A 27,947-nucleotide genomic window follows, 5' to 3' on the forward strand; every position below is an offset into this window, starting at 1 on the left:
GTTTTACAACAACCTAAGCTGGGCTACATTCACCCTAATGTTTTTCCACCTTTCCTGCCAACTCTGCCTGTCTTTCCTGCTCCGTCACTTGACCTGGGCACTCACTCTGGACTGGGTAACCACATGATTCAAGAGACCCACCCAGTATCTCCCCACCTTATATTTTAATTGGATCAGTCTGAATCAGCTCAGTTTGTTTGGACATAAGTACTGGTAGGAGTGAAGGGGTGGGAACACAAGGGCAGAACAAAGGTAGGCTTGACGTAATCCAGCGTGAGCAGCTATGAAAACTGTGTAAACACTAGTGAAGTCGGATGTGCCTGGGAGTATTCCAGGCACTAGAACAAGATTGTCTATGCTATTAAACTGTTAAAATGCTCTCTAGCATGAATTTGACCTCTTCCAATTAACACTCTCTACAAACAATTTCTGGGCACAATTTAGTTGTTTGAATGGTCCCAGTAGGCAATTTGCAAGTATAAACTCGGTCTTTCTCTGCCAGCTGGCCTCAATGCCCAGGAATGTTTCCGGGTGTGTTTCCAGGTGAGTTTAACTAGTATAGGCCTATCCCTACTGTCACATCCTGCCCCAAAATTGCAGCTACCATTAGTCTGAAGAGGGAGATCTGCTCCTGCCAGTTCTCTCAGTGAGAGCAAGCTAGTCCTTGCGAACTAACTTTGGTAGTATTCCTGACTGTAGAAAAATAAAAGGATTTATGTTTTCAGGCCAGCAACACAACTGAAGAAACTGTAATTTTATGCAGCAGTGTGTAGTCTGTTACAAACCCTTATGATAAGAGAGTGCTTGTCCTGAACAAATGATTTTCAAAACAGACAACAGCAGAGCATGAAAGATGGGAAGAGATGAAATCTACAAATAAGAAGTTTTATTTCCTTTTAATAAGGTTGTAAGAAATGCATATTTTACCTTCATTCCAGGTTGAGGGGGATAAAAGAGATAACAGTAACTTGCCATATTGTTGTGTCTGTGCTGCAGAATATTTGACCAATTATTAAAAAGAATTAAAGCTCCCATGATTTTTTTCCAAGTCAGTTGCAGGACTAGGAATGCAATTATCCCCCCTACATATTAAAAACTCCACAGTTTCAGCATTTCCATTTCAGTTTGCAATGGTAATAAAATAAAAGTACTCTGTATGTTGAATTACTGAAGCCAGGTCCTCAGTTATAAGTGATTGGGTTTTGGTTGGTTGTCTCTTGTTTGTTTGTTTTGTGTTGTTTTTTTTACAGTCACCTTCATAAGTTTCCCTCCACATCAGGAAATCTGAAAAAATGGAACTTTTACACCTCTCCAAATATACTCACTTGGCAATCATAATGATCTGTCTACCTAAAACAGTTTCTCAGGTAACAATTAAAGGTCCTATTTTAGAAGAGCCTTTTAACACCTGCTGCACACACAAACCCCCTCTCAGCTGGCTTGCTCTAGGACCCAGAGTGACTGGGACTGACAGAAATCTTCACCTGAATGAATTTTCCCCTTCTACCTTATAAGGAGTCCAGGAAAACAAGGAAGTGATAACCATGTTCATGTTACTTTATGCAAAGCTTGTCCTCTTTACCTGCCCAGGTAGCTCTTGTTTTCACTTTTGTTCATGCTCTGTTCCTGTAGGGTTGAAGTTTCCAAGCAATCTGGTGTAGGTGCCACCTGAGAACAGACCTGCTAGGAATGTACTGGGTTTTATGACATTCTACCTTTACGCAGACGATAACTGACACGCTAATATTTTCTTGTCACGCAGTCAGCACTGAAAACGAATGGGGATTGAATTGCTTTACCTCTGTTTCCTATTTCTGCAAAGAAATAACTATGCACAAGGTAAGGCTCGGGGGCAGGGAGATCTATTTCAAAATCACCTTTGCATTGTTTCTTGCCTGAAGTGGATTCAGAATAGCTTGCTGTCTTAATTTTAAGATTCCTTTAGCTTTTTTTTTTTTCTTTATGTTGTTGTTGGGTTTTCTTCTTGTTTGTTTGGGGGTTTTTGTTTGCTTTTTTTGGTGGTTTTGTTTTGACTGCTGCAGTGCAAAACTGGAAATTCACTTAAGATTTATGTGGTTGTTACATAGCACAACACATATGAAAGAGACAGAAAGTTGAGCAAAACAACTAAATGCTGTTCAATCCACTGAGAGACTTAATACTATACAAATGACTGAGTGCTTCTTTGATACCTGTACAATAAATTAAAATCATATCGAGTATCTGCAGACCCAAGTGAGGCAATTTTAAGTGCGTAGGATGAATATAAATCTCTTCTTTTAATATCCCTGGTTATGTTGAAAATGTCTTCCCTGCGCTATTCCAGACACACATGCAACTCTTTTATCAGGTGCACTAGAGAAAATAAGTAACATGTTCTCAGTGCATGGCATCCATAAAGCATGCAAAAGTATGTTAATTGCCACCAGTTGTGGGAGTTTAATTTCTGTGAGTTAATCTTCTACCAAGAGAAATTCCATTATGAAGGAATTTTATAAGTAATCCTAAATATGGTGAAATGTGTGTTTTCCCCCTCCCTCATTCTCTGAACGACAGGATTCTTCATAAATTGAATGATTAACCACATTATTAATAGTCTTTCATCTTCTTGGATTTAAATCTAGGGACCTGTTCTCAGGAAAGCGCAGTGACTTGTGAAGATTGTTTGCTTTCCGGCCCACAGTGTGCTTGGTGTTTTCAAGAGGTAGAGTAAATTATATCAAAAAAAAATTTCAAAGCAATACTTGAAGTGTTTGTAGTAGCTCTGATTGATGAGGTATTGACTTAATTGGGTCAGCTCATGTTTTTGTAATGTACGCAGTGCTTAGTGAAGCTTTGCTGGGAATCAAAAATGGAATTCAATCTAGACTTTGTGGTCTATTATTCATTGTGGGTTTGTTTGGTTTTTTTGTTAAAAAAAGCCTCAACAACCCTCCCCCCCAAAAAAAAAAACCCAAAACACCAAAGCTAAAACCAACAAACCGAAAAAACCCCTCAACCACACAAGAACTTTTCTAGGGCAGAAATAAAAGTGCTATTAGAGGGGCTCAGGTCATCAGCCTCAGGGCTGACTCACCCACAGCAGTGATGATGAAGCACCAGACATCAAATGAAAGACCAGACGACCAGACTGCACTTTACATATTACATGCTAAGCCAGACAGTGTAAACAGAAAGTGCTCCAGTCGGTTTGCATACACAAATGATGAATCTGTGGTTGATTTTAAGTACAACAATACTGTCCAGTTGGTAATTGGTATCATACTGGTATAAATGTTTTGGCTAAAAAATCTGGGTTTAAAAAAAAATACAAAATCTGGATTTTGTTTCTAATGTATCTGTTGCAGACTCTCTGTGTAACCCTGGGCTTAACACTAGGGGGAATGGAATGAAGCTGGAGGTGGGGAGATTCCAACTGGACGCGAGGAGGAAGTTCTTCACCGTGAGAGTGGTGAAGCCCTAGACTGGGTTGTCCAGGGAGATGGTTGAGGCCCCGTCCCTGGAGGTGTTTAAGACCAGGCTGGATGAGGCTCTGGCCAGCCTGATCTAGTGTGAGGTGTCCCTGCCCATGGCAGGGGCTTGGAACTAGATGATCCTTGTGGTCCCTTCCAACCCTGACTGATTCTATGATTCTATGATTTCTGCTTTTAAAACATTCACCTGTAAATGATGCTAACTCATATCTCCTTACTTCATAATAAATATTTTGGGTCTTAGTTCACTGATCTTAGCAAGATAGTCAGCAATCACAATTAAAAACTTGTCAGAAACAGTAGAGAAATCAAGTAAGTCTTCTTCATGGCACTTTCAGGTTTGCATCTGTGCTGGCGTTTTATATATATATATATATATATATTATTTTTTTTAATAGCAAACTGACACCTAGGATTGGATCAACATGCAGCTTTATGAAGTAGCTGAAAAAGATCAAACAGCACTTTAAAAAAAAAAAGACTTTGCTAAAAATAATATAGAGGTTTGCAAAAAATGTTGCCATGGGGAAAAAAAATCCCACCCACATTATTGTCTTTACCATAGTTTTAATGTTTGTTCCTAACAACCAAGCCAGGAGTTTCTTGAAATGGAATTTGATCACATAATCTTGACTATTAGCATGTATTTTCAGAAAACACACACATGAAACACAATTGATTTAAAACAAAACAAAAACAAACCCAGCCTGTGAAAATATTGAAAACTAGTAGCAAAGATGATTTTTTTACTTTGTTCATAGGCTCATTCCCTTGTTTGCTGAAGAACAAGTCATCAAGAGTGCAAAAGGCATAGGAGCTTTAGTGTCAGAGTAAACACAAATACCTCCAGAGAAACTGCTGTTTTCTGGAGGATAAAAACACACCTCATAGTTGTATTTGAAGTATGAGTTTGCCTCTTCACATGTTTTCAAAAGTTATAAAATGTGTTACTAAAGGAGATGGTATGGATCTCCCTGTGAATGTTTTGTAGTGGTACATGATTTTATGTGCACTGAATTCAAGAAGCGGCTGGTGAGAGTTTTGCCTGAGCAAAGACATCAGATTCAGTCTGTAGAATAACAAACCACTGTTTCTCTCAGCATCGCTTCCACCGAAATGTATAAGATCCTTGATATTTTTCAGGCATCAATGATGAAAGGGACCAGTTTTGGTTTTAATAGGTTTAAAGTAAATTTGTTTTGCTTTGGGTGGAAAGTTGTTCAGTGATGAATTCAGTGAATATTTGTGGCTTAATGGCTGAACCCCAGGTTGCTTGCCCAAATCCAGCAGAAAAGAGAAGATAAGTAGGATACTGGGTCAAATGTAGCCAGATAGATGTGAGCATACTGGGAACCCTGCTGTTGCTGGGAAGCGAGGAAGGGAGGCTGCTGTGCTTGTAGGGCACCAGGCAGAGCAAGAAGGATCTGCTACCAGCTTCAGTGAACATGTTAAATAAAGGTTGAGGAGAAAGAGTAGGTCAGAAAAACACCAGTGAACACTGGATACCTTGCCAGTTTGTCACAAAATTTGTAGGAGTTTATTATCTGTGAAACCTCTTCTGTTATTAAATAATGTTCCATCAGCAGTTTGAAAGTGTTTAGGAAAGATCTGATGAATTTGTGCCGTAATCCTATAATAGAAAAAAAAGGGGGGGGGGGGGGGCTCATAGAGGTTTATGTTATCATTTCTAGTGCTGTGAGAAGCCAAATGCAATGAGCAGCACAATACCCATTCCCCAACAACACAGCAGTTTCTCTCAGGATACTAAATCAGTGTAAGTTACGTTAATTATACACCTGTGTGACATGATCCATGAAGGGCAAATTTAGATTGCTGTATGGGCTCGGTCGCCTTCTGCACTAGCTTGCATTAACTTGTACCTTTCTTTCTGTTCCCTGCATTGGACTGACCTTTTGTCAACCAGATGCGGGTGGCTGGTCAGTAAATATATTTAACTCATCCATTCTTTTACCTGTTTGTTTTAGAATTACACAGACTTGGCTGGAGTTCATGGGAGGTGTGACACTCCAGAAAACCTTTTGTCAAAAGGATGCCAGTTGAATTTGATTGAATTTCCCATTTCAGAAGTAGAAATGCACAGAAACAAGCCCCTAACTGTAGCAACCCAGAAGAACAATTCTGATGTCACACAGATTTCTCCTCAAAAATTAACTCTCAGGCTGCGACCAGGTAAGTCACGCAGTTCACAGATGTGGGAATTATCTTCCTTTTTTCAGCCATTGTGATATACTGAAGATCCTAAGACTGGTCTAAAAAAAAAAAAAAAACTTGACAGAATAAAGGTAAAAATCATATTTTGAGTCCAAAATAATCAGTTGACTTGTCAGGTGAAAACTAGGTTCAGTTGAGTTCAAAATGCTTTCAGAAGTGCTGGGTACATCATGAAAGTAAGGATATATTTTTTCAGTTCTACTTTTCTCTTGCCATTGAAGTCACAAGGAGAGAATGGAAACCCCCTGCCCTGCTCCTGTGCCTTTTCCCCACAGGTGTGGCATACACCGTATTTTAGAGGCAGCACAAACCTTGCTCTAAGGATTTACAAGGTACTGGTGCTTATGGAAACACTCCAGACTTGCTCTGGGGTCCTTGAGAGGTGATCATTTATTTTTTTTTCCACTGGAGAAAATCTGCAGTAAAAAAATGTAAGAGACACTCTTGGGTCATATCTTAGTGTTGGAGGCTGAAAAGAAAACCTTTGTGTACACTCTGGCTTTCTTTACATTACTAAAGTACAATTCATGTCCCATAAGTGTTACCTTTAGTTTTAACTTCATATCTGGATTTTCTAAAGCTCCATACTGCTGAAGTGATGTTCTTATATTTTTTTTCCAAATTATTTTTGAAAACTATTATTATTTTTTTTTAAATCACATAAATCCTTCATAATGTATGATTGTTCCTTTACTGCAGAACAGGTTAGGGGGAAAAAAACCCAACACATTTGTATTGGCAGAGAATTTTTGAAGTTAGAATACATAGAATACATAGAATACACCAGGTTGGAAGAGACCTTCAAGATCATCGTGTCCAACCCATCAACCAATCCAACACCACCCAAACAACTAACCCATGGCACCAAGCACCCCATCAAGTCTTCTCCTGAAAACCTCCAGTGATGGCGACTCCACCACCTCCCCAGGCAGCCCATTCCAATGTGCAATCACTCTTTCTGTATAGAACTTTTTCCTAACATCCAGCCTGAACCTTCCCTGGTGCAGCCTGAGACTGTGTCCTCTTGTTCTGGTACTGGCCGCCTGGGAGAAGAGACCAACCTCCGTCTGTCTACAACCTCCCTTCAGGTAGTTGTAGACAGCAATAAGGTCACCCCAAGTCTCCTCTTCTCCAGGCTAAGCAACCCCAGCTCCCTCAGCCTCTCCTTGTAGGGCTTATGTTCCAAACCCCTCACCAACTTTGTTGCTCTTCTCTGGACTCGTTCCAGCAAGTCAACATCCTTCCTAAACTGAGGGGCCCAGAACTGGACACAGCACTTGAGGTGCGGCCTAACCAGTGCAGTGTACAGGGGCAGAATGACCTCCCTATTTATTAATTCTACTGGTGATATAAAATATTGGATAATTGGATAATAATTGAATAATTTTTACCATATATATATATATAAATGCATTAAGAAATTGGCAGGTCTTGTAACTTCTGTGTAGCAGTGCTAATATGCATACTATTTTCCCATGACCTTAATAGGACATGAAGAAACGATACAGATTAAGGTTCGCCAAACAGAAGATTATCCAGTTGATCTCTATTACCTCATGGATCTTTCGGCCTCCATGGATGATGATCTGAACACAATCAAAGAGCTGGGTTCAACTCTTTCTAAAGAAATGTCAAAACTGACAAGCAACTTCAGACTGGGCTTTGGATCTTTTGTTGAAAAACCAGTTTCACCGTTTATCAAAACTACAGCTGCAGAAATAAGCAACCCTTGCAGGTAGATAGGGGAAATACCTACATCTGTTTGCATGCCAAGTTCAAGTGATAATATTAATCTTTAGGATAATATTAAATTTAGCTGGAACCTCTGCCCTCTTCCAGGGTCAGGTTGGGAAACAAGATTTGTTTCTTTTAGTTTTGCACTCCGATCATTATTCTGTTGGGTCTTACATTGCTTGGAGAGAGGAATATGGGAGTGATTCTGCTCTTTAGTTTTTGCTGCTGGTTACACACATGTTTAATGGGTTAACTAACAGGTATGCCAAATACTTATTTTACTTACATTACTTTCTTTAATTTGCTAGAATATTTTTATATATATATATATATATATATATAAAAGAATTTTATGATAATCTATGACTAAGCAGGTGCAAACTCAAATGCAATACAGAACAGCAGTTTCATTTACACAACAGTGTTGGTTTCTCTTTCCCCCCCCATTTTTTCTTTTTCCTTTATGGTCTAGCAGTAGCCCCCAAACCTTAGTTCTTTCCTAACTTAGGAGAAGCTGTGCTAGAGCAGGGCTGCAGAAGCTTGGTGGTGCTCTCCAGAAGCCATCAAGGGACTACAAATCCTAATGTGCTTCTAAATATGAAAAGAAGGCACAGCAAGGAGCATGGCAAGGACTGGAGGTTGTTATCTGTCTGAATTACTCTGCTCTAGGAAGCATTTCCCAGGCTTTATACAGACCTGTTTGTGCTGCCCACCTCACTGAATGCTCTCTGATTATCCTGTGGTTTTCACTACATCTGTCTCAGAGAGAGAAGAGACATATATATTCAAAACCTAACCCAGTAGCCATTGTAGTGATTTTTCACTTTGTATTATGTATAAGCTTGTTCTCCCTTATCTTGTAGAAGTGTACCATACGAGTGCTTACCCACCTTTGGATACAAACATGTTTTGCCACTAACAAATGACGCTGAAAAATTCAATGAAATTGTGAAAGGCCAGCGAATCTCTGCTAATATAGACACTCCAGAGGGAGGCTTTGATGCAATTATGCAAGCAGCTGTTTGTAAGGTAATTGAAACTTCTAGGTATAATATTCTTTATTTTGTGTATTACCACTTCTGGTATTATATGGTTGTATTTCAAACCAGTGGATCACTATTATTCCAGACTTTTAAAATGCAGTTCAAGAGCCTTATCAGATTTGAGTGAAAATACTTTGGGCTATATCAAGTAAAACATACATATTGCAATATATTAGTTTTTCTTTTTAATTGTCAGGGATTAAAAACACAACAGCAAACAATTGTACAACTGCTGCATCTGTTTTCTTGATTGTTTTTTTCTTTAAATATTTTTGATTAAATGTGTTTAGAGTAATAAGCAGATTGACATGAACATGGTCAGTCTTTTACTAAACACCAGAGATAAAATGTTAGCCAAAGACAATGGAACAAATATCATCACTCAGGAGACGTTGTGATGTTTTTGACACTCCCTATTATTTCCTTCTCCAAACCTTTTGCCGCTTTTCTATATCGTGAGCGCAATACACCCTGCTAAACTGATGTATTTTTAATGACAGGAAAAAATTGGATGGAGGAACGATTCTCTTCATTTGCTGGTGTTTGTGAGTGATGCCGACTCCCATTTTGGGATGGATAGTAAACTGGCAGGAATCGTTATTCCTAATGATGGCAACTGTCATTTGGACCATAATAACGAGTATTCCATGTCAACTCTTCTGGTAATTTACTATGAATTCTGTACAGCTCTCACTCTGGAAATGTAAAGATTAACACAAGCAACTTAGAAAATTAATGGAAGTATACCTTTCTGACTGAGATGTGTTAAACTTGAGGAATCCAATATTTTATGTAACCTATTTAATTTGTAATTGTGCATTTACGTAAAAAGAGCACAGCATGTTTTTATGGAGTTGAAAGATTATAACTAAGAGAAAAATAAAGCACAATTCTCATTCCTTTGCTGATAACCCAGAGAACACGTGGAATGGGGCTGACTAATATTTCCTTATGTAGGGAAGGCAAAATTTTTGTTAATTATGGTCCCTATAAGGGTGTCAGTTCAGGAGGAGTTTAGGAATTTGTAGGATACAGTTCATGTAGGAGAACTTCGCAGCTTATGTTGCAGTGTTCAGAAATACTAAATATGTACGCTATGGTGTTCACTGTATTGCAAATGTCCACCCAGCCATTCTGGTGCAGTGTTGGTCTTTGGATTACATATGTGTCATGGATGCTACTGAGCCAAAGTTCCCAGTATGCAGTCTGGAACTGTACTTTTCTCAGAGGGATTTCCTTAAAAACAGCACGAGGAAATTATACACACTGTCTTTTATTTTGTATACATTCAGTGCCTAATTATAGTTTCTAATATGCAGGGAATACAGTGTTAATTATTATTATTATTTAAATGTGTGTTTCATGGGAGATAATTAGCAACTGGATGTGCGTGAAAAATGTGTCGATGTGTTTCTGTTCTGTGTGTTTGCAGGAGTATCCCACAATTGGACAATTAATTGAGAAACTTGTGCAAAACAATGTTCTGTTAATTTTTGCTGTAACGAATGAGCAAGTTCACATATACAAGGTGAGCAAACTAAACCGTTCAGTTCATCGGTATTTGTTTTCAAGTTCACACCTTTTCACAGCTGATACCATAATGTTAGTGCTAAGGATGGGGTTCTGCAAGATATTTATGTAATGAATGCCTAGGAAATTATCTGTTATAAGAAGTCTCTTTTACTTAGGAAGTACCTCTTCATGCATTGATTTTGATGTTCTTAGGAAATCTTTAAATTGGATTTCAAGTTGAATCACACTGATTTTTTTTAAGTGGAGGATTGTCAAACTAAGCAGTGCTAAATTATTCAGTGTAATCATTGATTAGTCTGTTGTATTTGACAAGGCTAGAGGACAGTTGAGTCTTTTCTTGCTTTTATAAAACAAGAATACATTCTGAAAAGCACTCGTGTTCATGCTCAGCTCTGAGATCATGGGGTATTTTTTTCTGCTGAGAGTTGTGTTAATTTTTCTTTGTTTCTGTTTCTCTTTCCAATGAGGCAAATAGGGAACTAGCAAAATGGTTAAAAATACAAAGCATGATGGACAAAGTCGTCTTCCTTCACATATCCCCCCTTGTGCCTACTGAGGGAAAACAATCAATTATGGGAATTTTTTACATTAAGGCTTGTAGAATCCTGAGCTGTGATGTAATTCTCTGCTCTGTGAAGTTATGTCACAGGAGCCGAGCAGTGGTTGTGGATATGCAAAGTCCGAATTTTTAATAAGCTGAATATCATTCATACCTGCAGCTCCACCAGTCATCTGTGTAGGCATCTATTTTCAGCCTCCACAACTGTAAGTGCTCCTAAAGCCCCATTCTGCTTTGGGCCTGTTGGTTATTCCATCTGTGAGCTGAGGTGCTCTTTGCAGTGAATGTGGACAAACAAACTCTAAGTTAAAATAAGGAGGATACTGGCAATTTCTATTTCCTTTTGTGTCCAGTCCTGCTGCTGGCTCAGTAACATCTATGTTATATATGTTATCACACTATTCACAGATGCTTTTTGACTTAATAGCTTTCATAGAATAAAAACATTCTGTGCTGCTTTGTGTAAGACTCAGCTGAGACAGATGATGCAAAAAGTTAGATATATGTGAGTGTATTTTAAAAGACTTTTTTTTGGGGGGGGGAGAAAAAATTAATTTAAATAAATAATCTCAAATTATCACAGCTCAGTGTAATCTTTACATGCAAAAAGGAATTCTAGATAAGAATTCACTGAGGATAATACATGGATTTGCAGCCTTAACATGTTAGCCTGGGCACATATCACTGCCTGAAGAGGGATAGTGGGAGAGAAATTTATTCAGGTTTGTAGAGAGGAAGGCAGTAAGGGTGATTCTGCTAGTATAAGTAAAGGAATGAGAAGAAAGGTGCTCTTTGGGTGTCATAAGCACATGGAAAATAGGAAAGGTAGGGATAAAGGTCTTATGTTACAGCAGAGAGAGCAGATGAGATACCTTGAGGTCTTCACTTGTACGATGCTTCTCTGTTTCTATGTAACCAGGGAAGTGATTCCCTGCAACTGATTCCAGTTTGGAGGTGTCTTGAGTAAAACTAATACTCCATCTGTTTGACAAAAGTTTTAACAGGCACTCCTTTCATAAGCAGATTCTCAGTTTACAATCTTGACAAGGGAGGAAACCTTTTGCCTTTTGGAGCACTGATTGCTGGACTTTTTAAAAGAGTGTATTGAATACTGAGCCAAACTGTGAAAATTTAGATCAATAATAGTAGAACTCAATCACTTACAAATGCAGTGGCATACAGTCATAGCACAGATTAGTTAAAATGTGTATTTCACCAGATCTCACAATTGCTCAACAATTTCCTACCAAGGGCTAAATTAATGACAAGAGAAATATTTTCCTTGATTTTAATGGGAGCAGCATGAATAAGAATTGTTCTAGCAGGTAGTTTGGAGGTAGCTTTTTTATGTATAGAGCCTTATTTTGTCTTAAAAAACTTCTCTTACCGATGGGATTATATTTTCCCTTGGAAATTGCTAGTAGTCACCCTCAGAGTTGGCCAACAGTGTTCTTATCAGGGGGTTTCTGTTTCAGTATCCCTGTGTCGGTGTTACACTAGTATCAAAGTTATCAGGTGGCATCTTTTGTCCACTGGGAACACTGAAGATTTATAGCTAACAAAAAATGCAACCTATTGTTAAACTAACTAGGGAACAGTTTGCTCTTGTTACTTTCTTTGTTAGGGAAGAAAAAGTGTGACTGTCTTCTATCTTGTAGGATACATAGTAATCCCATTCAATATATTTTATCTGCTGCTTCAATCTTTTAACACTTCTTTCTGTCATTTGAATAGCTATAGTTAATGTGGTCTGCTTTCTGTCCTGTAGGTGATGTGAAAAGTCAGTCAAAGCAAGTATAAAAATCATGTACAAGTCTCACATTGCAGTTTTTCCACACTCTAGTATACATTCAAAGGTATATGCAGAATCTGCAAGCAGGGCAATAATGTTTTCATCTGCATGATTCAAATTTGTAATAAATGTAAATAAACAGGTATCCATGATTAAGAACATAAAAAGAACAAAACAAGTCTCTGAGTGTTATTCTCAAATCTACTTGAACTCCACATCTAATTATATCAGACCCCAGAATTGACTATTGCTATTTATAATTCATTTCTTAGGGACAAAGGTGCACTAAAATGACCATGAGGACATAGAAAGCACCTCTTTAAATAGACCTGAGAGATTCCATTTGTCTCAAGTGCAGCATTCAGACTCACAAATATATATTTAATATTTCTAGCTCTGTATAATCCCCAACAATTTAGACCAAAATAATTCAGTCATTTAATATTCTTGATCCTCTTCAACTGAATTTTCAGTTATATGTATTATGCATTATTACTGAAGGCACAAATGTGATGGATTGCACAAGTACAGTATATGTATGCTTGTAACATAGCTGGTGTTACCTTTAATCTTTCCACGCAACCACCTACTGCACAGCAATCTAAGAGGGAAACTTTAGATCTGATTCTCTCCCTGACCACAAGAACTTTTAAAGCAATATTTATAAAGCCACTCAAAACTGAGTGCAAGAGAGAGGAGGAAGTTCCTTGTACTGAGCTGTGATAATTTGAGATTATTTATTTAAATGATTCCCCCCCCCAAAAAAAAAACACAAGAATATTTTAAAATACATTCACATATGTCTAACTTTTTGCATCCTCAGTCTCAGCTGAGTCTTACCAAAGCAGCAGGGAATGTTTTTATTCTATGAAAGGTATTCACTCAAAAATCATCTGTGAATATCGTTATAACAATGATATTTTGACAAACTGTGTAAATCCTATTGTGGTATAAAAGAAAACAGCATTCTTTAAGGTTTCATGAAGTAGTTGCTATTATTGTTGGTATTATGTGTCTTCAAGCAAAATTATTTTAAAAATTATTCTAATTTAGATAAGGGAAAAGACTCTCTCTTTAATCTTCTTTTCAAATTCACACTGATCTCTTTTGGATAAAATCATTCCTTCTTTTATCACAGGAGAATGTGGCTTGAAAATTGGGGTTTTCAGACTGCATTTCAATACTGAAAATGGAGCTAAAAACACTCCAGTCTCCACGTTTGTATGGGATTTCAGATGCTTTTTATATATTTGGCATGACACTCTATTTATAATGAAAATTTTTGTATGATTTACACTTCTAAAAGTCAGGCATAACCCCACTGAACTCAAATATACAACTGTCAAATTTTACTAGCATGCATCAGAGTGCCTCTATAAAACGGCAGTTCACCTTTCAGTAAATTCTTGCTGAAAGATAACATCTGATAGCATCTTTGGGTTGTTTTACAATAGTAGCACTCTAAAAGCATCACTCTGCGTCACCTTGTTAATAATGAAACAGAAATATTTGCTAAAAGGTAGGGCTTAACCAAGGGACTAGAAATACACACTTAGACTGGGCTTGCAACATCATCCTTGTATCGCCATGCAGAAAATTTCTGTTCAAAGAGAAAAGAGAGAGCAAAGTCTTCAGAGCAGGCTGGCCCTGCTGTTTGTTTTGCATACCACAGATTAAAGGGTGCTGTCCTTTAAATTCCAGTTTTATTGTCTTTTCTTATAACTATCTCCAGAAAAGACCGAGAGTACAAAATGGAGTTTCAGTATTCTAAGATTCCTTGAGAGAGCACTAATCACAGGAGGAGTCAGGAATGCAAGCTCACCAGCTGTAATATGTAATGCAGTTAATCCCACTGATTTTCAATGGCACTTTAGAAATCGAATGAATGATAAGTATTCCATACATAATAAATAAAGTAATCACAGGATTTGGAAGATGTAAAGTATAAGAGAGATATAAAGGTATTGAATTATCCAAGTTTATTAATAGCTCTCTGGATTTTTTTTTCTATTAAAATAACAGCATTTATATTATAAATTGGGGAGGAGGGGGAACCTAAGACACCAATACTACAATGTGTTGGGGTTTGTGTTTTGTGGTTTTGGTGTGGGGGTTTGGTTTGGTTTGATTTGGTTTTTAAATCATGGACACTTCTTATTTTCCAAAGTCAAGGGTACAAGTAACAGAACTTCACATAGGTAACAATCAAGCAAGATAAATTTTGGTTGAGCATGTTTAAAATCTGGGTGCCTAGATGTCATGTTAGTGTAACAGTGAAATTTAATGGAAGAAGAAATAAAAATCATCACTAAGATTAATCATTTAATTGGCACTCTATTATTAATATAAAGTCAACATATGATCAATCACAGCCACAGACCACTGGGATATGTGTGAGTTGGTACATCAAATGTAAACCAGTGGCAACTTTTTAAGGGCCTTTGCTCAGAGTCTCTGCATCCCTTAGTTTAATCTTCTTAACTTCTGTGCCCTCACTAATCAGAATTCAAGATGCTCAGTTGCTTGCTGCTACTGAATGTAGGGCCTGAGGCTCTCAAGCAGTACTGCAGTAGAGCAGCCGGGTCTGGGTTTGGTTATGTTTATTAAATAAAAGCACAACTGTTGACAGAATATTTCTTCCTTCCCTGTTTGAGCAATTAGAGCTGAAAAAAAAACCTCAAATATGAGGCTTCCAAGCACACAAAGGTGATTTAACAATATAGGTCCCATTAATTTTCAATGAAATCAGCACTTCTCTGTAGAACTTTTTCAACAGGATGTATGTTACTGAGTCTGCAAGGGTCCTTCAAATGTCATGATTGTTTATTTTAGTTGGCTTCAATATATTTTGGGGTTAGCCATATGGTAGCTTCTTGCCATCTAGTCTTTTTTCTGTCCTTTAAATTCTTTTTTATATTTTCAGAACTATGCAAAGCTTATTCCTGGAGCTACTGTTGGACGACTACAGAAAGATTCTGGAAATATTCTCCAGTTGATCATTGCTGCATATCAGGTAAGGTTATTACGATGTGTTTTCTTTCTGTATGTCTGCACTGGCAAGTGTCTTTGATTTTTTCTTACACACTGATTACAAGGACAGTATTTTTTATGCTTAAATGATGACCTGAACAGCAAAAGTTTCATTCCTTATGAGGCTTAAGTGAGCATGGAAACAAAATTGCGGTAACCTTCTGTCATTCTGTAGTCTGCTGGAATGCCAAATTTGCATCAGTGTCTCATCTGTCTTGCCTTCATAGTCTTGTATAACACACCCACTCTTAAGCCACCTTTAATATAGGTATTCAGGCCTCCTAGTTCAATACCTCAACAGGAACTCTCTTACAATCTGTAGCTGTCAGCATGGCAGATGTACAATTGCTCTGCAGGACTCTCTGGGGAAAAAAGCACTATCCTGTGCTCAGTGCTCTTCTCTGCTTTAGCAATTTGATGCTGCCCCTGTGAGGCTGTTTGGAGGTTTTGGGAAAGCAGATTGTAGGAGCTGAAATGGGTTTGTTTAGATATTATCAAGAAAAACGGTTAAGATGACAGGAACAGAAACACAGTGCTGTTGTTCAGAGCTTTGTGAAAAGGCATCCTAGCTGCCTGGTTCTCTTCTGCCAGGGGAATGTTTGTAGCCAGTTTTACATGTCTTACACAGATATATTAATTTACATCTCAGTTCCCATTTATTAAAACCCTGCTCTACACATTCATTACAATGCCAAATAACTCTCTATAAATAGCTTCTTTTTCTTTCCTTATTTTTTTTTCCTCTTCCCTTTATCACCTGAATGAGATGGGCATCATCAAGATCAAAATTATTTTGGTCTTGATGATAGGCAAAACAAATTATTCTAATTCTTATAACTCTCATGAAAGCAATCCAGTTGGTGATCTTTTTAATTAAATTAAAATACCCCAAGCTTCTCTGTCCTATGAAAAATTAAATATGCAAAGAACTTTAAGGTTAGATTGGGAGCATACAAATTGTAGTAAGTATTGGGGGGGGGAGGTGTGTGTAATCCTTACATGAGCAAAGCTCAGCATCCAATGGCACCAGGGTTTTTCCTGATGTCAAATATGTTGTTAGACTCATGAGGGTTTCTTGAGGCTGGCACTCTAACATATAGGCACAGCTTCCTACATTTGACCACTGAACATGAAAAATCAAAATCATTTTCCCAGTGTTGTGACCTGGCACATTTGTGGTACCATTGTGTTAAATGCAGAATGATGCTTCCTTTAGCTCCAGTGTCACATCACCTTCCACCTTGCTGGCACAACAGAAAGCTGAAGAGTGCATCCTTGCCTCTTCCCTTTAGTGTCTGCTTAAATGCCTGTTGTCCACGATTTTTTTCCCTCCTATTTATTTATTTTTGATCCTGCAGATATTTTCAGTCTCCATTGCCTTCTGTGGCAAAAAAAAAAAAAAAAAAAAAAAAGGACTTAATTTGCACTGCATCATGACACAGCTTTAAACTGCTCCCTAAGCTTTAAAGTTTCTCTGGATGCACCTTAGCTGTGCTCTTACAGAGTTTGGTGAATAACTGCTCTGCATTTATCTTATCTTCATGTCTACATGATTTCATAATATTTTACCACTGAGACACCTTCCATTCCCACCAATCTTCTTTCCAAATTAGACAATCCCAGCCTTTGAAGTCTCTCTCCTTGGCTGCTCCATCTCCTTGGTGACTTCAGTTGACATTCTGTTTACCCTCCCTGACTCCAACCAGTCCTTCCTGAGATATGTAAACCAGAAGAGCTTGCATCATGCACAACAGGGCATGCTAAAGTGTATACAGAGGCAAAATGATACCCTCTGTCTTGTTCTCAGCATTCTTGTTTATGACACCCAGGACATTTTTGTCTTTTTAGCTGCTGCATGCTTTGAGCAGATCAACTCTCAGAGCTGTCAGTAGTGACCTTTGTGCCACTCCTGGGTTGCTTCAGCAGGTCCTGGATTCATTCTTTCTGGGGGCAGGGTTTGGAGGCTCTGAGCTCAGTGCTAAGTCTTCTCCCATAGTGTCAGGGAGGCAGCTGCAGGAACTGTGCTCCTGCCTCCAAGCCATAACTCCTTGTGTTCTCATTCAGGTACAGCATGTCTGGACCATGCACCAGTGTTGCTCATAGGTTCTTAAAGTCCCACATATGTTTCAAGATGTACAAAGTGTGCAAGTAGCAACATGTCACACTCAAAATTTACTAGAGCCCACTTTATTAGACTTAAAGGCTAACAATCTTATTGCTTCATGATTGAAAATTTTCCAAGCAGGAAATTCTGAAAACCACCTTATTTGACAGAAGCGAAGACATCTGCATTCTTTTGGACTGGAAGTGGGGAAATGAGGGTGGGCTTACTGTTAAAAGTCTCATGCAGAGCAGAAGACCTTATTCCATTTTTGTCAAAGACTTTTCATGACGCTCTCAGCAGTGTAATCCAATGCCCTCTGTCTCTGTTTCTTTACCCACAGAAAAAGGAATAAATAGCTATTTGTCAGCCAAGAATAGAGTTAGGCTAAATCTTCTAACGCTTTTAAAGTGCTTTCATCTTTGCTTTCTGTACAAACACAAGGTTTGCTAATACCATTCACCATGTGTTACTATCTAAAATCTTGAGAGAGGAAGTAAGCAAGTTAGGAAAGTCTGAGCTGTCAAAATATTTGTTGCAAGGAGTTCTTGTGTTCTTTCCAAATATGATTCATTTTCTTCTCAAGCATATTTCTGCCTGCTTTGTTTAATACTGAATTCTGCATAACTTCGTATTGCAGAGCTGTAGGCTAAGATGCGTTGTGACAGATATCAGGCTGTTTGCTTAAAATTATTTCAGGATTTTCAAATTTCAGAAAAATTCCACGATTTTTTTTTCTTTTTTTAAAAAGTGGTTGGTCTTTCATTTACAGGAAAATGAGACCAAAGAAATAATATACTAAAAATCAACTTCACAGTGCTTTGTCTGTCATTTCATTTAAAAAATATTTCTGAACCACAAATATTTCTCTGTGAGTGCCTTAAGGCTGTTTGTCCCCAAACTATGGCCAAGCAGCACAGAAGTCTTCACAGATATCTAAGAAACTGGAGCTTGTCACAGTTTAGGTAATGGTTTTTGGTGGCATAATGTGCGTATTTTGACCTCTCACAACAGCAAGGTGTGTCCACATGACACAGCCCAGCCACCAGGATTCGGAGTATTATGACTTGGTGTTCAAGAGCATTTCATTTTCTCTCACAATTGCACTATATTTGAACTGGTGGAAGAGGGACTACTTGGTGGTATTTCCTATAACATTAGCACATACCAACATTCACAGTTTTATCTAGAGGTTTGTTATACTTGGTCCTTTTCTGAGAGCCCAGCTATGGCAAACATACTGTTATCTAAAGACTCTCTGCACTGTTTCAATAGTAGCATAAGCACCTAAGTCTAAAACGAATAAAGGGAAAATTGGGCATATCTAGATCTACCACCATTACAAACCTGATGCCTGGAGCACAGCTTTACTCCTCTGGGTGCCTGCTGGAAAGAGCTCTGGGTATTATATGAATGTCTTGCATGCCAGGTCTTGTATTGGTTTACTGGCAAGGTTTTCCCGATTAAAAGATGTTACAGAAATTCTACCAAACACAATCCTAAGACAAATTTCCAGGGAACCCAGGACATGTAGAAAGGACAGGGAGTATTTGTTTATGCAGGTTTATACCTATTCTATTTGTTTTACCCTACCAGACCTTTACTCTGGTGAGTCACCCAATGCCTTTACTAGAATGACTCACTGGAGTAATGTCAGCATGCTCCTCATACTCTGATTGAAGTGCAGGGGGTATTTTGTAGAGCAATTAAGCTTGCAAGAGCACAAAGCCAAGTCAGTGAGACTTTTGTTCAGCAATTACTGAGGTACTTTTGAAAAATTTCCATTTACTGGCTCCACAGTCCAATGAAGTCATAGGGAATTCCCCATGGTCTGCCACAGGCTTTGGATTAAGGTTAAGCTGTTTAAGCAATGATTCTATAAAACATTTTAAAGAGTTAAATACAAAAACCTGATATGAGAGAGTTCAGGAAGTCAGTTTTTCATTTAAGAAATGAAAGTTTCATTGAACAAATTAATACAAGCCATGAGAACATTGCTGAATACAATTTAAAATAGCTCATGAAACAGGAATTTCCATCAAGACAAAAAAGGAAGGGAGTGAGTCCCCTCAGCTGCAGGAGCTCATGGTGGGGCTTGATGCTGGCTCTGGCACTGGAAATGCTGGGCTAACTCACAGAGGTCCTGCACTGAGCCAAATCTGAGCTCAGAGCCTGCCCTGCAATGAGATTGTGAGGTTTTATTCTATCAGGGGAGATAAAGAGGGAGCAATATTGACACAGGCTTGCTAATCAGGGAAAGCCCAGTGCAAGCAATGCAAAATCAGGGACATAAATCCATTTCTCTGTAAGACCAGAGCTAAAGCAGAACCTCTATCAATCAGCAGAGCACCTAGTCATGAAAGATGGTTTAATAAAACATGGAATCTCTTCTCCTGCAAGGGCAGTAAATAAGTCCTGTGACAATGGACATTAAACTGATACCAGCATTGCATTCCACTGAAACAGTTCTGTTGGCACTTGTGTTTGGCCTGTTCCGCATTTCTCTTGCAACAGAAAAGTTTGTATGTGAAGTGCCAAACCCACAAATTTACTCCTGCGTAAGCTGGGATAAGTTGCAGTCCACGTTACACAGACATGGAGCATTAGGGGTACTTTGCAGTATTATTACTCCATTCACCTCAACCCTTTTTCCTTTAAGGAGCTGAGGTCCGAGGTGGAGCTGGAAGTCTTGGGAGACACAGGAGGGCTCAACCTCTCTTTCACAGCCATCTGTAACAATAGGACCATTTTTCCACATCAGAAGAAATGTTCTCATGTGAAAGTGGGAGACACAGTAAGTAAAGAATGCATTTTCAAAAGGCAAGTTCACAGAACTGAGGACACCAAGGTAGAAAGTTTGCTCTTTGTTAATTTTCCTCCAAATAAGTTAAAAAACAGTAGGTGTGGTATCTACAGCCCTGTTGTTCTGTCCTCTGCATGCGCTTCCAGAGCACTCTGCAGAGTTACGTGTGCTGCAGCTCTAAACAGCCACTGTTTTGTGTTGCAGGTGTCTTTCAATGTGACTGTAAGTCTCTCCTCTTGTGAAAAAACCAAAAGGCACATTGTGATAAAACCAGTGGGGCTCAGTGACACACTGGAAATGGAAATTTATCCCCAATGCAGCTGCAACTGTCGCACTAAGGCTGAGAAGAACAGCCCAAAATGCAACCAAGGGAAAGGATCATTTGAGTGCGGGGTGTGCGTCTGCAGCCCAGGCTATGTGGGGCCACGCTGTGAATGCGATGAGAGCTCAGTCAGCATCAGCTCCTGCAAGGGTTCGGCAGAGCAGAGCTCCTGCAGTGGCAGAGGTGACTGCTACTGTGGGCAGTGCGTTTGCCACCCATCCTTGTACGGGAAGGTGTACGGGCCACGCTGTGAATGTGATGACTTCTCCTGTGTGAGGCACAGAGGGCTCCAGTGTGGAGGTACAGTCCCTTGGTACTATTTTAGTGTCTGCATCTTAGAGCGTTATTGTCTCATTCTTAGCTATGAGCTTGTGAATCTACAGCTCAGTTTCAATCAATTCTATATAAAGTATAATTTACTATTCCTGAGTGATCTTCAGACTTAAAACAAGAAACTTTTAACCATTCCATAGCTACTCTAAGCTGTCCTGGCTTTATTGGAGCATATCAGCTACCTGAGTCAGACTTTTAATGGCTGCACATAACTATAGCTCCAAGAATTTTTAAGTATATTGATATACATTAGTGTTTGGCAGTGTACAATTTCACTCTGACATAATTATCAGAGCATGTCAATCTTAATGAATTTATCTTAATTAACTACTTTGGGGATAATTCTGATATTTTTATATTTTAACCCAATTAACTCAATGATTCTTAGTTTATCTTAGAAAGATAAGCCAGAAGTGATTCTGTTGAAACAATGGGAATAAGGATTTAACTGGCAGGAGCTGGCAATGAGACTGTGCTGAATATATAGGCTGAAATCATGCTGCAATAAATGAGAGAAGATTTACCCATTAGGTTTCACACTGTCAGGAGATAAAATCTACGTGGAGAACTCCAGTGAACAGAATGAGGCTGCACTGGCTTACAGCCAGTCTAAACAAAAACTGTGAATCTTTGATTTAAAGCTGAAAGTGATGGGAGAGGAAGAAAGATGTTTAAGAGTGAGAAGAGTTGGACAGGGGAAAGTATCTGCTAGTATGGAGAATGGTTTTTAAGGGCATCACTCTTAGGAGGAGACTGATTTGAAGTATAATAAATGTTTTTCCAGGCAATGGTGACTGTGACTGTGGGGAATGCACGTGCCACAGTGGATGGACTGGTGAATACTGTAATTGCACAACTGACACCAGCACCTGCATTGCTGAGGATGGGACACTGTGCAGTGGGAGAGGCGAATGCATCTGTGGATCATGTGCTTGCACCCATCCAGGTGCTTCAGGCCAAACGTGTGAGAAATGTCCTCTCTGCAGTGACCCTTGCAATTCCAGGCGGTAATGTCATAGGCTCATGTCTCTGATGTTTCTATCAGCCAGATATGTATTTCCTACAGTGCCTCAGCAGTGTGCTTACTGCTGCTACTTGAAATTGGATTTACAGACTAGAACCCAAGAGCCTCCATGCCATTTGAGAGTCAGTCCTAACTTGTGCATCAAACATTTATCTCATGTACCAAACAACTTTATGGAAAACAATTTAAGCGCCTTCAAGCACCACAAGTAAAACATTGTACTTCCACTGCAGTCCTTGGCTGTACAACTAATCAGAATGGTGGCCTTATAAAAACAGATGAACCTCCTTCTAGTCTGTGGTACAAAATAAAAACATCCCAGTATAGCTGCTACAGCAAAACTGAGGACTCACAGAAAAAAATAGCATTTGTATTACAGTTCTCAGGCATATGAATTAATAAGGTCGTGCTGCCTGCTCAGGCTTTACACGTGCAAATTCATAGTCCAAATTCAGAAAAAGCTTGACTGAATTAAAAAGCCTCAGCTATGTCAAACTAGGTCATAGTCTGGGGGTGAAGTCCATAGGTAGCTGTATGTCATATATGTTGATGATAAGTTGTCAATGGCTAAGTGCCTTCTGTTCACAGAGCATATGTATGTAGCTTTCCTGCTGTGATGCATGGTGCATGCTAGGATGCAGGAGAGAAAAAGTGACCAGAAATATGTGTGACATAAGTCTGACCACTGTAAGCATGCTGACTTTCAGCTGACAACCCATGCTTATGCTTGTATTACATGAACTCTTGCAGGACTAGTCATTTCCAAATGAGCAGTGTTCAGTAGAAATTTAAGCTAGAAGCTGAATTAGATTTCACAGAATAGATGTTATTAATGACTCTGGTTTCACTTGCTGAGCACCAAGACAGTGTAAATTGCATTAATGTTTCATGATGATGTCATGGCTTCTTATTTAGAGTTGAGGCACATTTCTCTCCTCTGCTAGCTCACCACCACTATATTTTCATGTCTGCCTACACTGCATCTGAGATGAGAAGTTATTCTGTGGCACATGATTAAACCGTCATTACTGTTAGTGCTAAATTTGACCTATTGGTTTGTTCAAAGCTCTAAGTAAAGAGAACTCCTGCATGAAACTGCTCCAAACATGAAGGACAATGCTGCTGCTTTGTTTTGCCCTATTTGGCAGAGAGTATGAAATCAAAAGTTACACAGTGGGCATTACATTAGCTATTTAAACATGCATATTGTATGCAACATTAGATCTTTTCTCTCTATTTCAGTGACTTCCCTTGCTAGAATACAGGGTGAGGCAAGTCAAAAGAGAGAGAACATTTGGAATACCTGGGTAGTGTAACTGGGACAGCTGAAAGACCAGGTCAGAGGGGAAGGAGAGCAATGGCTAGGAAGCTGAGAAAAAGAACAATAGTTTGAGAAACATGACAAATATGACAAAAACACCAACAACACTGAATTTGTCTCCATGAGATAGAAGCTATCCCATTACCCTCTGGCTTTCACTATTTGCTATCTCCAGAGCCAGTGATAAAGTCATCTTCATCCTGTGAAGATAAGCATGTTCCCATGGATATATGTAACTCAACACAACAGGAGAAGGACAGTTTTTTTGGGGAATGTTTTATTGCAGTTGTCTTTTCTGTTTTTTTTCAAGCAGTCTGTCCTTCAAGCTGCTTCTCAGAATCTCAGCACCTCAGTCTGGCTGAAGCTATTTATGAAGAACCAGCAAGATACATTTTACATCAAGAATGTTCATCTATGAATTATTAATTGTTTCCTTTTTCCATGCATAAACTCTGGATTTATTAAAAGCCACCTTGAATTTCTAGTAATTTCAGAGTCTTCCAAAGGAACTTATTTAGACTCTGTGTTTTTAAATAATATTTCAGTCATTTCACCATTAAATAAAGTAAATAATTTGCCCATAAATTGCATTAGTATAATTAGGATCTAAGTAATTCTTGAGACAAGTAATCATATTCAAGAGACATCTGTTGAGGCACCTGAAAGTGTCTTAATGCATTATTCAACAGACTTTCAACAAAAGATTTATAGTAGGTGCCCCAGCTTGATCTCTCTGAAGTCTATTTCAGATATTGTTCATCTGATAGGCATTCCTTCGAGTGGTATTTAGCAGGAGCTCAGCTCAGAATATTTATTTTTGAAAATTAATGTTATGTGTGAGTAACCCCATGTCTTTGATAGACCAACATGAATAATGTTGCCTGGGGGTTCTGTTTGGTAGCTAATAAGCTGGGAAAGAAGAGAGGACAAGAAAGAGCATATCCACAATTCAGGTTGGGGGGGGTTTGGTTTTGTTTTGGTGGTTTTTTTGGTTGGGCTTTTCTTTTTTTTTTTTTCTTTGTTATTGTTTTTTGTTGTTGTTGTTGGCAATACCTATCATATTTCTGAGAAGTACTGTATCCATAGCACAAGACCTTTTGTTTAGCTTCTTTTTAAAATGCAGATGCATACACACTGCCTTTTATATTGTTGCTCTGTGACAGGCAGAGATTGATGGGCTGCTGAATTATTTTCTGCAGGAGCTGTGTGGAATGTCACTTGGCTTCTGATGACAAGTCACCAGGAGAGTGCAGTGAAAAATGCAAATTGGTTGATGCAACTGTCAGCACTGCACAGGGTCTGTACACTCAATTTTCTTTTTCTCTGTGTGTGCATGATTAATGATAGCTTTCTCTTTCAGTAATTTTATATTTGAAAGTAGCCTCGGGTTTTTTTTTTTCCTGTGGAATTATATCAAGGCTCATAAAGCACTTGCTGCCTACAGTTCTTTTGCAGTAAGCAGGAATGCAAATCAGGCCTGGTATTACCTGCAAAACCTGACTCCAGTCCTTATGCAGAATCCTGATTACAGCTGACAACCAGACACAGCCCTTTAACGTGTAGCAAAGACATTTCTAGTATTCTAAAGGCTTAGCACATCTGTCCGTTGCTCACTTAAACTCAAAACTGCCTTCCTTCAATGGGAATTTCTGGAATAGGAATTAAGCTTGAATAAATTAGTACTCACAGAAAAATACAACTTTAAATCATATAGTGCATCTTATTCTTTTCTGTAGAAGAAGGTACTTGCCGGTTCCATAGGCAATCTGTGTTTAGTCTAATGTCCCAGTTCTAGTCCCAGTCCTACAGTAAAATGCAATTGATAAGTGAGGCAGGACATAAGCACATTTTATCCACATCACAAATGTACCATCAGCAGTAAATAAGACAAATGTAAGAATTAGGTTGATAATGCAGAATGCTGTATGCACATCCAAGGTTTATGTCTGCAAACTGTTGGAAGCCCATCCGGAGCTGCATGCACGCAGAAATTTAATCAACATCCGTCTTTTCATCAAAGCTGCAGCTTCTGTTGTTGGTGACATTACTGCATAATTCAAAACTCAAAAGTTGCAAATATTATCCTCATGAAGAAAACTAATTCTAATTTTGTATTTTTATTAGAATGATCATGTTTTTCCTTTCTAGACTTGAGCATTTGTTTAGAGAAAAGTCTTCACAAGCTTCAAAAACACACAAGCACTATTATTGTATCTCTGTGGTTAGTAAAGTTTTCAGGTTGGTATTGCCAGATGGCAGATATTTGTAGCTAGGAATACATAAAACATTCTACTTTCAAATATCACGAATACTGAGAGCAGAAACAGTCACTTATGTGGTTCTGTTCACATGCAGAGAGGTCACAGGAATATGAGCATAACAACATCATCTCCTTTTCCTGTATACTTGCTTTTTTTATGTCTTGTGCTTCCCTGATTAGAACTGTCAGCTGCTTCTTCAGATTTAAAATTTATTTGCAGTGATTGCAGCAACTACCATACTGAAGGCTGGATCACTGTTCCTATCCTAACCCCTCAATAAAAAGAAAGCGGAAAAGAAAGAAAAAAAAGGGGGGGAAAAAAGAGCTCTTGCAAACTGTTTCATCTTAAATTCTTGTGTAATAGCTCCAAGGATTTGTTTTGGCATTAAGGTCACCTCATTGAGAAATCCTAAGAGGAAAAAAGTAATCTTCAAAATAATAACAGTAACAAAAAATCCTGAAGTCAAAATGTGGAAGTGGTATTAACTAGACCACCACATGATATTTCAGACAGATTATTGAGCAGCCTCGTATGGTAGCATACTGCTTCTTTCTGGCTTGTGTTTCAGTTTCATTAATGCTTAGATCTAGGTTAAATAAAATATTAGTACTTTAATGATTTACTTTTTGCATGCATATGTTGCAACACAATGAGTGGAACTGTGGAGCAATAAAATAAGCATAGGCATTACATTTCCCCGTTTCCTCTGAATGGCTTTTTCAGGCTTTGAGCTGTGCCTTTTACCTCCTCTGCTTTGATTCTGTGTGTTAGAGGGATTCTTCTTCCTGCTTTCCTGCAACAGGGTCCCCAGTGCAGCAGTGGTGTGGGCAGGGTCTCCATCTGGCCATCCAGAAGGGCATGGGATAGCACAGCAGCCCTGCAAGTGCTGATGGCTTCACATTTACAGGGTTTCCCTCTGCAGCAGACATTACTTTTGAATATTTATTTTCATGAATTTTTGGACCAGATAATTGTCTATGATCCAGATGGATGTAAGAGGAGCCTCTGCTGCTCTACTCACTGCCCAGCAGGAAATGCAATTCCCCAAAAAACGTTTCCAGCTCTTCCCTGGCCACAGGGAAGCAAGCTGCTCCTGACACAAGCCAAAAAAACCAAAGACAGTTACACCTTCCTTGGAGTGTACATACCTTGTAATGTTGACACTGAGCAAATTTCCAGTACAGCAACAAAGTGGAAGCTGAAGCTTAAATAAACCTCTTTATCAGCACTGCTCTGTTGTTCTGGTTCAGTGAGATGAACCTGTTTTTTTTAAAAAGGCATTTTATTGAGCAAAAGACAAACAAGAAAGGACATAATGACATTTAAATCTATGGTCATTGTGGTGGTGGTGGTGAATCTTTTATCTAAGTATCTGTTTGGAAATAGTCTTTTGTACTTTGAAGGTCCAGTGTGCCACTGTCCCCCAATAATTCTTCCATTGTGATTCCAGTGATTTCAAGTACCATCAAAATGAATGGAATTAGACAGGCAAAATTCTGCTGACACAAGTGAGAAAGGTATGATGACTGATGGCAGAATACAGACAATTACACAGATGTAAATTGCAGGAGTTTACCTGCCTAAATAAATTTTTGTGCTGATGAACTGAAAATAATCTACCCAATAGTCTCTCTTAGTGATCCCTCCCCCTAAAAATAACATCAGAGAAATAAAGATACTAAGCATAAGCTGAGTTCCGAATAGCTTGAACTAGCATCTTTGCTTTCATCTCTATATCCTTGCGCATAATCAGATGTCTGCTCCCTTTCACCTGAAATTATGACATTAAATTTAAAATTATTAGTTACAAACAATGGATATATTTGCATTTAATACAATCTGGATGCTATTTAGAATATGTCTGCAAGTTTTTCTCTGACTTCAGGATAGTTAATATCTATAGTTTTAATTTAGTTAGTTGGTTTTAAAGCAAGCTACTGTTCTTTGGATCTGCATGCTCCAAAGAGCTGGGGAAAAAAACAAACATTGCAAAACTTGTGACAGCATTACTGGAATTGTGCCTTGGCAATGAGCGCTTTTAATTCAGTACACTCAGTCTGCACCTTGTGGTGCAAACCCTGTTAAATCAGCGAGTCTTTTCTGCCTGTCGCCTTGCTAGATAACACATTGCTCTGTCACCAAGGAGTGGCAACAGGTAAAACATGAGATTATCACAAATTAAGAACATGTTTCTATCAAAATCCATAAGACCTAACCTTATAATAAGAAGCAATATCGGGGAAAAAAGAGGAAAAAAAAGAGGGGAGAAAGAGAAAAAGAAAAGGAATTTTTCCTTTAAGCACCATAGGTTTCCTTAATATCCATATGCCTGTCTGATCCCTACTTTCTATTTCATTACTCTTTATATTAAACTTTGCTTATGAAG

The 27,947-nt window shown here is 38.6% G+C and overlaps 1 protein-coding gene across 3 annotated transcripts in view; it reads left to right on the forward strand.

Annotated features, from left to right (window-relative positions):
* The first annotated feature begins 1,778 nt into the window (after positions 1-1,778).
* Positions 1,779-27,947, forward strand: part of ITGB6 (integrin subunit beta 6) — a 31,644-nt gene continuing 5,475 nt past the window's right edge. Inside the window, exons 1-12 of one of the 3 annotated variants that reach the window (XM_009911078.2) lie at positions 1,779-1,839; positions 2,625-2,704; positions 5,459-5,663; positions 7,194-7,440; positions 8,303-8,468; positions 8,983-9,144; positions 9,915-10,010; positions 15,290-15,379; positions 20,157-20,291; positions 20,505-20,922; positions 21,740-21,962; positions 24,500-24,597. In XM_009911078.2, the coding sequence (XP_009909380.2) occupies positions 1,779-1,839; positions 2,625-2,704; positions 5,459-5,663; positions 7,194-7,440; positions 8,303-8,468; positions 8,983-9,144; positions 9,915-10,010; positions 15,290-15,379; positions 20,157-20,291; positions 20,505-20,922; positions 21,740-21,962; positions 24,500-24,597 (1,981 nt within the window). The remainder of the gene's footprint in view (positions 1,840-2,624; positions 2,705-5,458; positions 5,664-7,193; positions 7,441-8,302; positions 8,469-8,982; positions 9,145-9,914; positions 10,011-15,289; positions 15,380-20,156; positions 20,292-20,504; positions 20,923-21,739; positions 21,963-24,499; positions 24,598-27,947) is intronic. The other 2 variants (XM_054168586.1, XM_054168580.1) reach the window with 2 other exon arrangements.

This window comes from Dryobates pubescens, chromosome 2 (assembly GCF_014839835.1).
Source record: "Dryobates pubescens isolate bDryPub1 chromosome 2, bDryPub1.pri, whole genome shotgun sequence".
NCBI classification, from domain to species: Eukaryota; Metazoa; Chordata; class Aves; order Piciformes; family Picidae; genus Dryobates; species Dryobates pubescens.